Raw genomic sequence first — 14,270 nt, 5'->3', positions numbered from 1 at the left:
AAAAGTGTAGGATTTATTTTACACATTTTAAGAGTTCAGGATTCAAAGCGTTTTTTTGAGTAAGAGTTCAAATTTATTTTGCTCATTAACCCTTCTTAAAACTACAAAAAAGAACCATGATCCTAAAATTCAATTTCATAATTTGATTAATTTTTGTTTTTTGGTTGATATTCTTATGATATTCTCAACTCTTCTTCACCTCATCCTCTTGAGATTATGACAACGTCGTCGTCAACCTTAAATTTCTTGCACCATTTCATTAATTGGAGTCAGTATTTGGTCAACTTGATTTGGCAGTACTCTGAGTAATGGTCCTCCAAATAACCCAAAAACAAGTGAAAGTACTTCTACTTTGACTCATATCAGCAGTTACTATTGCTGGCTTAACAGTGCATGATGCGTAAGGCTGCTTCGAAAGATATAGCTATTGCAGATGTGAGGCTAAAGCATAAAGCAGGTGGCAAGATTGGTCCTTTCAGAAGATATGGTGATGGGGGATTCGGTTTTCCCTCTGGTGCCTTCATCCTGGTCTCCCTTCTTTTTTAAATATTACAGCGCAGGCAAAGGAGCCTGAGAAAAAGAAAATGATAAAACAAAGTCCTTCCTGAAGCAATTTCAAGCATTCAAAAGGGACGTTAGGTAGTAACTCCAAATCCCGTGCACATTCATGTGCCTGTCATGCTAAGAGGTTTACGCATCGAACAGCTTCACGAGGTGAATATAAAAGCTGAATGTCATGGCCACACAGTATATTAAATCTCTAATAGTAGAGATAGTGTCCTTCAGTGGGTGATCCCAACCAGCGTCACGCATCAAAAGGTTGACAGCATCAAGAGAGTCAGAGTGAAGTTGTACTCTGGTTGAGTTCATCTGGGCACAAACCTCCAATCTTGCTGTGATAGCAAAAGTAGAAGGCAGATATCCCAAGTTTTTCCTAAAGCCCATAATCCAGTCACCACTCCCATTCCTGATGAGGAAAAAACTTTATGATTCCACTTCATACCGGTAGCATCAACATCAATTCTAACAGCATCTGGAGGTGGGTACCATTGAGGGTTTGGCTAGACCTCATGGGGAAAAAATTTTATGATTCCACTTCATACCGGTAGCATCTTCCAACATAAGGAATAGGCAATTATGCTTCAAGTCAGAGGAGGATTGATCCTTGTTGTCAAGGACTCGCTTGTATCTCTGGTTCCGTAAGAGCCAGCAAACAAGACTAAAAACCGTGGTTCACTGCCATCTTGTCCAACTATCTCTCCTTAACTGGTGTGAAGCATTCCAATGGAGCCAGACCTGCAAATCACTAGAGAAAAATGAATAATAAGAGTTAGTGTTGATAATAGATTTCCACACATCTCTCGCTATTGTACAATCTCTCATAATGTGTATAAAGCTCTCCTCACAACGACACTCAAGGTCAATTTGGATTATCAGATAAATCTCTCCTAGCTTTAAGTGAGTTAGTAACAATTCTCCCGTGGTTAACTTGCCACATAAATAATTTCAATTTCTCAGGGATCTTCCAACTCCAAACCTTCTTCCACTGGGAGTCAACTTGATTGTTAGCCATTTGAGTGATAAAGTTATAAGCAGCTTTGACTGAGAACAACCATCAGAACCATTTCTGCAGCACCTAACGCCTTCCCTTTGATTTGTTGGAGTGTTACAATGTTTTAGTGAGGTGGTAAGCCATGAAGGAAAGAATCTATTCCATTCTGATCTTAGAGCAACCAATCCCCGTTACAAAGTCACTAACTTTGACATTATGGCCAATTTGATACAAATTCTTGTCTGCAAGAGAGATGAGGGGCTGCTCAAAGTGATTCCTTTTATCCCATCAAAATTTAATGGTCAAACCCATTGACTTTTCCATAAATTCCCTCAATAAAAGATGGCCAAACCAACATGATAGCCCTCCACGCAATTGAAGGGCTTTTCCGAGAGGAAATCATAGGAGTCGCACCATTTTCTCGATACTTATCCCACAAACATGGATTGGTCAGTTTAAAAATAACACAAAAGTATATTTAAAAGGAAGAATTATGTTAAAATCTCATATAAGAAAGTTAATTACTACAAAATCTATTAACAATTGAACTAAGGCCATTATAATATTACCTTGTAATAATTAATTCTCTTATACGGAATCTATATGTAATTCTCCCAATTTTAAAACAAAATAAAACAAAACAAAAACCTACTGATATAAGCGCAGGAGGGAGGTACCATAAGACAAACTAGGTCTGCCGACGCCAATGTGCTGGTTGGCAAGGGACAGCAATGAGGAAGTACCTGAATGGCAATATCTGTAATGCATTTGCCACATCCCCCTTCTTCCTCCTCATTCTCCTGCTTGTTTTTTTTTTTTTTTTGGTATGGCCTCAATTTCCACATGAAAATAACATGAAAAATACTGGACTGGTGTTGAGCAGGACTTTATTTGTCATAGAAAACAAGGGTTTGCAAAGGGTATGACATACTTGGTCAGGCTTGTGTAAAACTACTAGAGTACTTGATTCAGAAATGCCTAGTGCAATAAAAATACGAAACGTTATAGTGATTACTTTGGAATGAAAAACATGAATCAATTTTTATTTTTCCCCCTCGAGTTCATGTAAGGTTAGCAATCCATTTTAGAAAATAAATAAATAAATAAAGCCTAATTGTTTCTCAAAAGTTACAGAGAAAAAAACAATTAAACATATGGTCTCAAATTAAATTAGTGGTCAGCCCATTCAAAATTAATCTAAATGACTTCTAATACATTACAAGGCTCAAATGTCAAAATAAAGTCCAATCCACATGCTACTGAACATGGATTACATGAAACAAAATTTCATATTCTCTTGCCCTCAGGATTTCTTGGCCTATCAAGCTCGAACTGATCCTTGCATCAGTTTAATCTCATGTTTCTTGTTCGCCTGCAACAAGCAAACGATCTTTCAATGGTCCCTCACCATAATACTCTCTTCATTTCCATCCTCTGGAAGATTCAATATTGAACTATCACCTGTATCAGTAGGGGAAAGATGCTTAGAGCATTAAATGTACCAGACACTTGTTCACATGAGATATCCAACATAAAAGCATCATCAATGGTTTTCTCCACCGACTGATATGAACATAGATCAGCCATTTTCAAGGATTCACTCCCACATATCAGTCTTTTTTTTACTTCCAATTAACAGGCAAAGGAATCAAATCCTGTATTCTCGGGGCGATTCAACAGTGGAATGCATAACCTTTTTGGGCGCAAACTCTATAAATGGCAAGCATTCTAATGCATACCTAAGAACCCTACCCTGAAAGTTAGCTGTTGAAGTGAGAGAACAAAATCACTTATATGTCTCATTGAGCATCCCATACTACTTAATGTAAGACTTGACATCCCATACTATAAAGTCTGCATCAATTGACCCAATAGTATGGGATGCAAAGTCTCAATCACATTCTGTCATGCTCCATATTTTTTGCCACCCCTACATTTTTATTGTACCAACGCAACATTGCAACGGATTTCAACAAGTGAAACATGGACGGTAGAGTTGATCAACATAGTAAAGTATTAAACATATATTTTGATTAAAAATTATGAAGATGGTATTGTGGAGTACGTTTTGAAGATCAGAATATATGGCTTGTTTACAAACATAAGATTTATTAAGCTTCTAAAGCGGACCTCACTCTTTCTGAATGAAGCAGTTTTGCGGATCGAATTCTGCATATCCTACATTAACAAGACATAAGCCATCAGGCGGTGCTGGAGGAGCAGTTGCACGCCGGCATGTGGCTTCCATAAGCTTCAATAAGGCGTCATCTTCTGCACCAGCAGCAGCTTCTCTTATTGAGGTTGCTACAAGCACTCGAACCATCTATCATAATATGGTCAGTCTCAACCGAGTCAATCAACAAGTGAAAAAGTATGCAAAGGCATCTTATCATGAATACAGCAAGCCATTGACATTGAACTCAATGAATCACTACTATCAGTAGAAATCCCAAAATAGAAAAGAAAAGAAAAGGATCATGAGGAGCATATAGCTTTAATTTATGCCCTTACAATTGAATTATCAGTAAATGAAGCAAAAATTTGTTGTATAAAGCTGAGCCTGAATACAGCAGGCTATCAACATTGTTCCCGAAGAATCAATAATGCTGATAGAAATCCAGGATAAAAAGAAAGGAAGGACCAACAAGAGCATAACATTTTATTTTATCTCCTTCAAATTGATTTATTATATGAAGCAAAAATTTGTTGTATAAAGCCTTGCCGCCATGTTAGCATATCTATTTGTAAATATCAAAGTTACAGCAAGGAGATCTTCTACAATGATGCTAGCTATTAATGTCCATACCAACAAATCTTGTTTTGCTTTTGCTTTTGTCAGAGAAGAGACAAGAAAAAATATATTGATATTTTCACCAAAGAATGCGCAAACACGAAGAGCTACCTTGCGTAAAAAGCGATTAGCAACCAACTCAACGCACATAACCCTTGTCTCTTTTGCATGAACCTGCACATATTAGAAGCTGCAATTATCACAAGTGAAACATCCTTTGAGGAACAACGGCAAAAGTAGACGTGGAATAACCAGAGCTTTAGATCTGCTATGTCTTTGCAATGAGAAGAGAATATGCAAATGAAAGATGCTGGCCATAAATAATATGGATCTGAAAGTAATTTTACTCATCCTGAGAGCATGAATATACAAAAGGGAGGAGTATTACTATTTATGGCTCTTCATGACACATAATGACCTAAATTTAACTTGGTAGCCCATTCTGGAATCTTCTCCCTTCCAGAACATTTCTTAGTAGAATGCCCTGCATAATTATTGGGCAAATGTCAAGCTTCCTTCAAAGAGCTTATAACAGCCATCACACATGGTGTTGCCAGATTACTCAAAGCTGTTCAAGGTGCACACTGAAGCCTAGATTTTGCTATGGGTGTCGTGTTGATGCATGAAGAACATGCCATTGCCTATGAAAGTCACAAGCTTAATGACAATGAAAGGCACCATACACTGCGAGAAGGTAATGACTGCCCTCATCTATTGCTTATGCACTTGACAACATTAAATACTTGGAAACAAGTTCGTAATCATGATAATGTTTCTACAAATCACTTCAATATATAGAAACCTAGTCTGAACCAGGCTCCATGGCAAAACTTCCCAACAGAATTTGACTACTAGTAGGAATATAAGCAGGGTAAAAGAAAATGAAGTGGTAGATATACTACGTAGAAAGGCTGAATTTGTCATCCTCACAGCCAATATGAGCGAAAGCAATTCTCCTGATAGAATCAAAGGTGTGGCAAGATAAACTAGTAAGCAATTTGATGAAGCTCTTGAAGATTTTGGAAAACAGAGAATGTTCTATACTATTTTCAGCTAAGTCTTCCTGCCTATCTGAGGGAACTTACAAAAGGAAATCTTAAAGGAGTGTCATGATTCTGGGTGGACTGATCACCCTTGTTTGGCGCCTACACTCTATTACGAGATTGTCTATGTATCATGCAAGTAAAAGTCCAACAATGTGACTAGGTGGTATTCATCCTTTGCACTATTTCTAGCAAAAGTAGTTTATTTCTTGCTTTTCCAAGTAAACAAATTCCCCCAAACAAAATTAACTAGCAGTATTTGCAGGCTCATTATTGTCCCATGCAAGAAAGGCTTTTGTGGTAAAGCAAAATCCTGAGGTTTTGTGTCACAAACTCTTTCAAATTAGAGGCCAACAACAGCTGCAGGTGGGTAGAAAAGAAAACGTGCAGAAAAACAAAAGTTCAAATTTTAAAAATAGTAGTGAAGCTTACAGTAGCACATAATCTGGTTTCCATGGCTCGAGCATGGAAAAGAAAGCACTCTGTTGGTGGACCACTGAAACAGAATGAAAATTGTTAATATCAATATGCGCTAAGAAATTCTCATCAGATACTAGGAAATATCCACGTGGGGCAGCTATGATGAAATGTTTGGTAATTAATAATCAAGACATTGGCAATTTAATTAAGCTTGAATAATTTAAACAATTCAAGTCCAAGAACCAGTTCAAACATACATATTTGTACAGCAATACTCCCAACATGTTAGTTTTAAGTTCAATTAAAAGAAACAAGGAACAGAAATCTTAAAAGGAAATTCTCCATGATCAAGTTGTTCACTCCCCAAATGGCTTTCTTTTCTGCTATCTCACTTGTTAGAAAGGATTACCAAATCTAAGCATCAAGCTGAATTTCCATCTCATCCACCCCTCGAATTTGTGCATCCAATTTAACTCTCCGAAGGAGAGTACCTCAATCAAGGAAGACGTGATGGGATAAGATAAAATTAGATTATCTTAGATATTTATAATTATTTTACTATGATGATTTAAATAAGGATATTCAAAATATCTCATAGATTAATTAGGATTTAATTGGATTTTCTTAGCATCATCTTTTTAGGATTATTTTTGATTTCGTTTTATTTATTTTCAATTTTCAATAAAATAGGATATCTAAATAAATTTAGATTATCTTTCTTATCTTGTACGATTAGATTAGGATTTGAATTATTATTTTTTTATATTTCCTAAGGATCTATAAATTTAGATTATCTTATCTTTTAAGATTAGATTATCTTTCCCTCCTTTCTCTTTCTCTCTCTTCCCCGTCACCCTCCTTGTTTCACGTCAGCTGCTCTAACTTCTTCAAACAGAATTTTTCTCCTCAAAGGATTCAATTTTTTCTGGTGCAAGGTCAACAGAGTTGCAAGTTGAGCAGCTCCTTCATTGTTGCCAGGATCCTTGATCCTTCACCGCGCCCAGGCAAACTTTGTTGCATTCACCAGAGTTGTTCAGTGTTCATCAAGCAGAAGTGTTCTGACCACAATGCTGAAAGGGGAATGCCAATACATGAAGGCAAAAAAGTGCTCATCGAGGACAGTGTTGGCTTTATATTTGCGTTGGGTAAGGTCTACTGGGGAAGACGGGTCAGGTGGAGCTATGCAAGTACTAGTAGCCATGGGTTTCAAGTTTTTGTGGATGTTTCTCAAATGGACGTGTGTCTGCATATATGTGTCCCAGGGTCATCATCATCTAGGAGATGTATACTTATTGCTGAGTTTATCTAGTAGTTAACACTTCCAAAACAAGATTGTGTAAAGTGAATCGACCTGATGTTCTAACAACCTAATCTGTTTTAACAATGAATCTGAAAATGAGACTATTTACTCTCTTACAAGATGAAAATTTTAAATCAGGATTTTTTTACATTAAAACACAACCCAATTACTCCACTGAAAGGGTTGCTATAAAAATGAAAATTTTAAAATTTCCCCCACTTGCCACCATTTAAAATTATTGAATTGACAGACCTGAAAAAGTAAGATTATATAAAATAATTTAATTTTCACTGCTTCTAACAGGTAAAATAAGAGAAAGTAAAGAAAACAAGCTGACAAGTTACTTGAGAGGACGTGACAAAAATGAGCTTTCAGCACACTGGCTATTTCATTTCAGTTGAGGTAGCAATTCAATAATTTAAGCCTTACTCATTTCTTGAAGCTTTTGTGTCACGGGCAAACATCTTGTAGGATAACAGCTTCCCTTCTAATTGTCGTAAAAGCTGATTCACCTTTCTTACACTGAAAACATAAGATTTCTTTTCACTTTTAAATTCCTTGCCAGTGGAATCATGAATATCATCAGATTCAACATTCTCACAGAACCCAGCTCCACTGCTTCGGTCCCTGTACTCACCATCAGTGAGCGGAAAAATATACAGGTAATGCCTCCATTTTGCAGAGAAGTTAGGATGAAAGATGCGCGATACCTGAAGTAAATTTCATTTGTTATCATTAGATTCAACTTTCAAAATAACAAAACAAGATTAATAAAATTGATCAAGTTTATTTTTCTTCAAAAAACAAAAGGGTTAATCATAGATGATAATGAACTGAACTTTATCTTTACATTGCAGATTGCTTACACTGCATATTACCTCAGAAACAGATATGACCCTAAGTTTTCCTGGTGCTGCATGATTGATGGCATCCTCAATATCTCTTGGTTTAACATCCTTCCTCCAAGTGTCTGTGTCAACCTCAGATCAGATATATATATATATATATATAAAGCAAAACAAAATACAAAGTGTTGGAAGACCTAAGGCCCAAGCCATCTACTCTGTGTTTCACGTATCCAATCTTTTATATCTATTATGTTGCTTTATTAATTATTTATTTTTATTCAGTTTAGATTAGATAAGAGATTATATTGTTTTTCCCTAGATTTAGATCCCCCTCAGCTTAACGCACAGTTGCCCATTTCTATATGTATTTGTTATTGCTGTTCAATAAAATATATAGAGGAAAGATCTATGTTTTGGCACAAAGAAAGCCAGAAATGAATCATCCACCAGCCCATCCCACTGCCCCTGAGAGAGAGAGGGAGGGAGGGAGGGAGGGAGGGAGAGAGGAGTTGATTTATTTAGCTCTACAGCAATTTATTTCATTTCATGGCAAACAAAAAATTACTCCAATAAATTATAAATCCATAACTTATAATATATCAGAAGTACAGACAATATCATTTATTTGATCCTACATTCATACTGTTGGTGTAAAACAGGAGCGTCATGCCCTTTACACATGCTAGGAGTGCCAGAGGAGTGACTCCTCAATGTGAGAACTAGCGATTGTGAGCTCCCAAGGTCCTTTATCACAATTTCCTTGGATTGACTATGCTAAGTGAGTGGTTAGTCTGAGATTGTGCAACAGGAAGTAGATTGCATTGATTGAGAAAGGCCGGGTACAATGTGAAGGAATGTTGTGCTTCTGGTGACCGGAGTCTGAAAATAAAGTAGAGGATCTAGTGGCCTAGATTAGAAAAGATGGCACTAGGAGAAATGTGACTGTTAGGGAATCTGAGTGTTTGGTTGATCAAGTGATGATGCTTCTTTGTACATTTGCCTCCTTTATCATATGAGTGCAGCTGCTCTCTGTTTGAATTTGTATTTTACCTGCTATGTGGTGGGAGTAACTATTCGCTCCACTCAAAAGAGGTAGGGGTTCCACACATATAGAAGGTGGTCCACGTTTTTAGGAGATAGTGGGGTCATGGCCTTGCAAGGTCTCGGTTCTTGTGAAACGCGCCATTTCACTAATCTCTAGGCATTGCTCCTTCTCAGTTTGTGGATCGGGCTCCCATTTCCTCCTCCCAATTGTGTTGGATTCGGCGTATTAATATTTAGGCCAAACACATACATAAAACTCCAGAGCTTTCTGCTTAAAAGTTTAAAGTATGGATTTCTTTCAAAACCCTTAATGCTGTCAACTGATCTTTCCTATGTCATATTGACTCCTTTTAATCTTTTTATGGGTCATAAGTTTGCCTCTCATGGCACTTGGACTCACCTCTAATAAGCATGTTGCTCAACAAAAGAACAAAGTTGAGTTGTTCAAATTACATACCATACACAGTGAAAAGGACCTCCCATCTCATTTCACTTGTGATACTTTTTCCCCCACAACACAGTAGACATAACTGAAGAAATTACTTCAATGGCGATAACAGAATTACTTAAATGTCATGCTCTCATGACCAGCAAATTTATACATGAAAACAAAAGGAAAAAAAATTATTCAACCAGACTCCATAAGAATCTCTCTTTTTCACAAAGGCCAGCTATGGTGATAAAATGTTCAAGAGATTATGACAAAACAATTCATTGACTTTTGCTTTATAGCTTAAGGCTACTTTTGAACCAACATCCCATACAGAAGTATCCATGCCATAGTACTCTTTCGCCACGATATAGAGCATTTATTACTAACTTTGACAAACAGAGTGGTCTTTAACAGCAGTGCTGAATCTGAGCTGAGAGCTTTAACTCAAGGGATAATAGAACTATGGTTAAGGCAAGTAATGGATGAAATACAAGCTAAAGTGGATGCTCCACTAAAGCTCTATTGTGACAACAAGGCTCCCATCAATATGGCTTTGAATCCTGTTCAACATGAAAGATCCAAGCATGTGGAAATAAACAGACACTTCATCACGTAGAAAGTTGAAGAAGGAACTGTTTGCCTAATCTATTTACCAACAACAGTTCAAGCTATGAATGTCTTGACAAGTTATTCAGTAGTTGCATGAGCAAGTTAGGATATTATTAGCAACTATGACCCTACTTGAGGGGGAGTGTGGTCAGGCTGACATGGGGCTGGTATGCAAAAGATTTATTATCTGACTTTCAGGGACAGATCTCTAACAGGATAGCCTTATATCTCAGTATTTATTCTATTTCCTATTTTTGTGGGATGCGATTGCTCCCAATTGTATATATTGATGTACAACTCTGAGTATTCTATCGAGAGTTTCTGATCCACATTACAACACCTACAAAATTATGGCGTGACAATGAGCAGGCCATTAAAATGGCTAGAAATCCTGTACATCACAACAGGACAAAGCATGTTGAAATTGACAGGCATTTCATCAGGGAAAAGATTGAAGAAGGTACAAACGATTTGTCTTATATCAGGTCTAAAGATCAAGCTGCAGATGTGTTTACAAAACCACTAACAAGAAACTCATCTCAAGAACTGACAGGCAAGCTGGGAATGATCAATATCTATTCTCCAACTTGAGGGAGAGCATTGGAGGCCCAAAGGCCCAGACCCATTGTACTGTGTTTCACTAATCTATTATTATTATTGGTATCTTTTCTGCTGCTATTTTATTTCAGCCCTTATCTTTATCCTATGATAATTAGATTAAATGCAAGATTTACCCTAGATTTATCTCTGTTCGCTATACCCATTCACTGGACAAGCAATATATGTATTCGCCTACTTTCAATAAACACAGCAATATCATCTGTGTTCTGCTCAGAGTCCAACAGAAGCTAGGGAACGTACCAAGGTATTTAGTTTTGGAGTTTCTGTTAATGAATTCTCTAGTAATGACAACCAGTTTCACATTTTCTTTGTGCCAAGAGGTTTGTTAAATATTATGATAAATATCCATGGACCTTCCAGTAATAGCTTAAGCTTTAGAATTCAAATGGTCATGGACAAAAGGAATCCAACCAAATCCCACTTGACTAAGGCAGAAAGCACCTCTCTGGTTGCAACAAAATAAGCAATGTCACCTCAAAGTGTTTTCTATAGATAAATTTGTTAGGTATCTTCACATTTGAATTTTGAAGTCACAAATTTTCAAATGAAAATTATAAGATTTGTTCTTGGGAATTGTCAAACAGGAAGTAAATAGTGAACAAATCATGCGACGCTCCCTACAAAAAGTTTATAAATCCAGCTCTGTCTTCTTATTATGCAGGTTGAATAGCAATTTATTAATGGATAGGTTTACACAGCAAACAAATTTCTAAGAAGAGGGGAATGACTTACAAAAAGAACAAACTTGCCAAAGGCCTGTCACACCTTTGTCTGTACGCCCAGCCACAACAGCACAGCCTTCAACGGGCAAACCTTTATCCTTAAGCAGTTGCGCTTTCCTTTCATCAACAAATTCCCCAAGTGATCCCTCTACCATGCTGCATCAAAATATAAGTAATGAATTTTGTCATGAACCTAATAATTGAATACACGCCTACAAAACTTTTTTTTTTTTATTGGAATTGTGAATGCCACCCACTGGCCATATCTTAATTTTGCAAAAAAAATTAAAAAAACAGAAAAAAGTAAAAGAAAACTCATTCAACCATCAGAAAGAAATAAGTTGGATCCTAGAAAAATAATTATTGCTTTCTAAGATGCACAGAATTCCTCACAAACAGCATAACTATAAGCAATAAATTTTGTCATAAACCTAATAATCAAGCGCACACCTACAAAGCTAAATTTTAATTGGATATGAGAATGCCACCAACTGGTCATTTGACTTTGCAAGAAGCAAGATCCTGAAAAATGTTGCTTTCTAAGATACACAGAATGTTTTGCAAACAGCATAAGAGCTTGCCTTTGGACAGTCTTCAATCCTGGTTGCTTTTGCCACCCATCAAAAGAGCCCCCATGATATGAAAGAACAATTTTGAATGTTTTTCTTGCCCACCTCCCAAAGCGATCTTCAGATGCAGAACTTTCCAGCTTAGTTTCATCAGAAAGTTTGGGTATTTGAGTATCATTTTGATCATTAATTATCTGTTAACAAGTCAAGAAGATTGATCAACTTTCAAATAGAAGATCATAGCCCTACTGATCAATAAATGCAAGCATTTCAGATGGAGAACTTTCCAAATTAGTTTCATTAGAAAATGCCAGGATCTCTTTTATTTTTATTTTGAAAAGCATTCTCAAATCTCCTTTTTCTTAGTTTGATTGTTTAATTGTATGGCTAACCTAATCTTATAACTGTATATAAGAACGAGTAAGATCCATGTAATAATATTTTAAAAAAGAAAAGAACAGAAAAAAGAACAAAGCACTGCCCCATATAACCCAAAATGTTTAGGACTACAGGTTGAACCTGCTCAAAAGTCTGCTTGCAACAATAGTATGGAGGTTTTGTGGTTGCACAAGAACACAGCACGCATAATACTCTTCATTTACTATTATCAGAAACCTGAATGCTGCCAACTGAATGCAAATTATAAAGCAGTCTTTTTTCAAATCATTCAATTTACCCCAATTAAAAGTTATTGAATGAAAATGAAATTTGTTTCATAAACCCTTTATGCAATGTACATGGAAGCAAATCAGACTCAGAGACCATAGTTCAAGAAGCAAGGATAAGCCTGTACTCCAGAAACACAAACACAACGAAAAGGTAAAGACATATGTCCTCCGCCCCAACAAGGAAAGGTGAGACCGTGATAGGCAAGAAACCTCCACCATTTCCCCAATAAACCTGTATTTCTATTAGGCCTTTCACCAGTTTACAAGACATCAACTTGACATTGGTCGTTCACGCGCATTATTATCTAGATAGAGATTAAATGCCAGTAAAAGTATCATATTCGATCCATTTTTCACAGAATGATGTATACGAACTATGAATGAAAGTAGAAACAATATTGGAAAACGAGCATAATATACCTTCATAAAACAACCCACTTCAGATCCAAACAGAGCTGATAAAGACGAGCTCCCTTGAACAACATGCAAATAAAAATCATTGATTCGTTGCCAAGGCCTTGCATACATAAATTGGTAGCTTTCCCTGTAAAATCCAAATATAGCCATCACTTTAAAGAAGTTAAAAAAGCAAGCCATCAAATTAATATGTTACCTAGCAGTCCATCTCGTGTATTGGCAAGGATTAGTATGGTTATAATGCACATAATCTTGATTTTGCGGATGGTTCCCCATAGAAGTCAAATGCAAATGACCTAGATGGAGACGGTTAGAGGCCTGCACGGTAATCGAACTTTGAGATTGCTGTGAGAGAAATTTCTGTAAGCCAATGAATAATCCATCATTTCTAATAGTCATCCAAATTGCAAAGTGAGCCCTGCCTGCTCGGCAGAATGAAATGCTCTGCTAAATTGACCCAAAAAATTCTTTAGATAACGGAAAGGCATCACTTATCAGACCCCATTTAACTCAAAGAACCCTTTTGATCCAGCCTTCCAAACAGTACACTGATGAAAGAACAGACAACAGAACTAAAAACCAGAGAAGATAAAATCCACCCTTCCAGCCAAACAAAGTTGGCAGAGCAAGCGTCCTTCTAAGTGTTCCGGCTACTTCCCTCGCTCCGGCATCTCCAGGTTCCGATGAATGGGTTCTCACAACTCCAGTTTTTTTTTTTTTTGGCTAAAAAGATAAGAACTATGACCTTCTATTCGCGGGAGATGAATATAGAGATGGCTTTAGATGCATATACTTGTCATGTAGACGTGTTAGGGGATAACGAATTTGTGCACAGTCTACCAGCGGCGAGCAAGGCGGCAGCAACAAATCAACAACCCACCAATGTTAAAAGGGTTAGAGGGGACTGCCGAGCAACTTTTTCCGTTGAGGTTAACCGGTTAAAAAAAATAATAATAATAACAATAATAATTAGTGATACGTGGCTTGTATCTAGAGCGCACATTATTTTTTAGAGTACAAGGTTATAGGAAAATGGTACAAAAAAGATTAATGTCTCATTATATCAAAAGCCATAAGACTTATACATTGAGGGAGCGGATTGTCAAAAATAAAAATATTAAAATCTTTATGAGATGTCATGTGGGCTAAAAAAATCAGTGCAATTGTTAGTTTTTTTGTAGGCATCATCAAAAGTAACTAACCAATCTCCATGATTAGATCTTTGATGCTTTT

At 36.7% G+C, this 14,270-nt stretch overlaps 1 protein-coding gene across 6 annotated transcripts; it reads right to left on the bottom strand.

Moving 5' to 3' along the window:
• Window positions 1–2,693: 2,693 nt before the first annotated feature.
• On the bottom strand, window positions 2,694–13,942 carry LOC129318284 (uncharacterized). 6 transcript variants are annotated; one of them, XM_054963014.1, is made up of 11 exons: window positions 13,637–13,940; window positions 13,234–13,355; window positions 13,041–13,164; window positions 11,965–12,146; window positions 11,394–11,539; window positions 7,973–8,076; window positions 7,536–7,816; window positions 5,819–5,882; window positions 4,455–4,517; window positions 3,683–3,875; window positions 2,694–3,013 (listed from the first exon to the last, which is right to left on the bottom strand). In XM_054963014.1, the coding sequence occupies exons 2-10, from the start codon at window positions 13,311–13,313 to the stop codon at window positions 3,684–3,686; spliced, it is 1,236 nt and encodes a 411-aa protein (XP_054818989.1). In that variant the 5' UTR covers window positions 13,314–13,355; window positions 13,637–13,940; the 3' UTR covers window positions 2,694–3,013; window position 3,683. The 6 variants fall into 6 exon arrangements, 5 of the variants coding, with proteins under 5 accessions (XP_054818989.1, XP_054818990.1, XP_054818986.1 ...); XM_054963015.1 differs by having other exon boundaries at window positions 13,783–13,931; XM_054963011.1 differs by having other exon boundaries at window positions 3,688–3,875; window positions 13,234–13,941.
• Between the last annotated feature and the right edge of the window lie 328 nt (window positions 13,943–14,270).

This window comes from Prosopis cineraria, unplaced genomic scaffold (genome assembly GCF_029017545.1).
Source record: "Prosopis cineraria cultivar Desert tree isolate PC_DT_omini unplaced genomic scaffold, ASM2901754v1 PC8, whole genome shotgun sequence".
NCBI lineage: Eukaryota > Viridiplantae > Streptophyta > Magnoliopsida > Fabales > Fabaceae > Prosopis > Prosopis cineraria.
This window is presented reverse-complemented; position numbering and strand designations above follow the sequence as displayed.

Excerpts from the sequence above, each read along its gene's own strand:
- LOC129318284 (XM_054963011.1), bottom strand. The coding sequence starts at position 13,436 with ATGACTATTAGAAATGATGGATTATTCATTGGCTTACAGAAATTTCTC. Across the intron at positions 5,883-7,535 it reads ACAAAAGCTTCAAGAAATGA|TGGTCCACCAACAGAGTGCT; the intron begins GTAAGGCTTAAA and ends ATTCTGTTTCAG. Across the intron at positions 3,876-4,454 it reads CTAATCGCTTTTTACGCAAG|ATGGTTCGAGTGCTTGTAGC; the intron begins GTAGCTCTTCGT and ends ATATTATGATAG.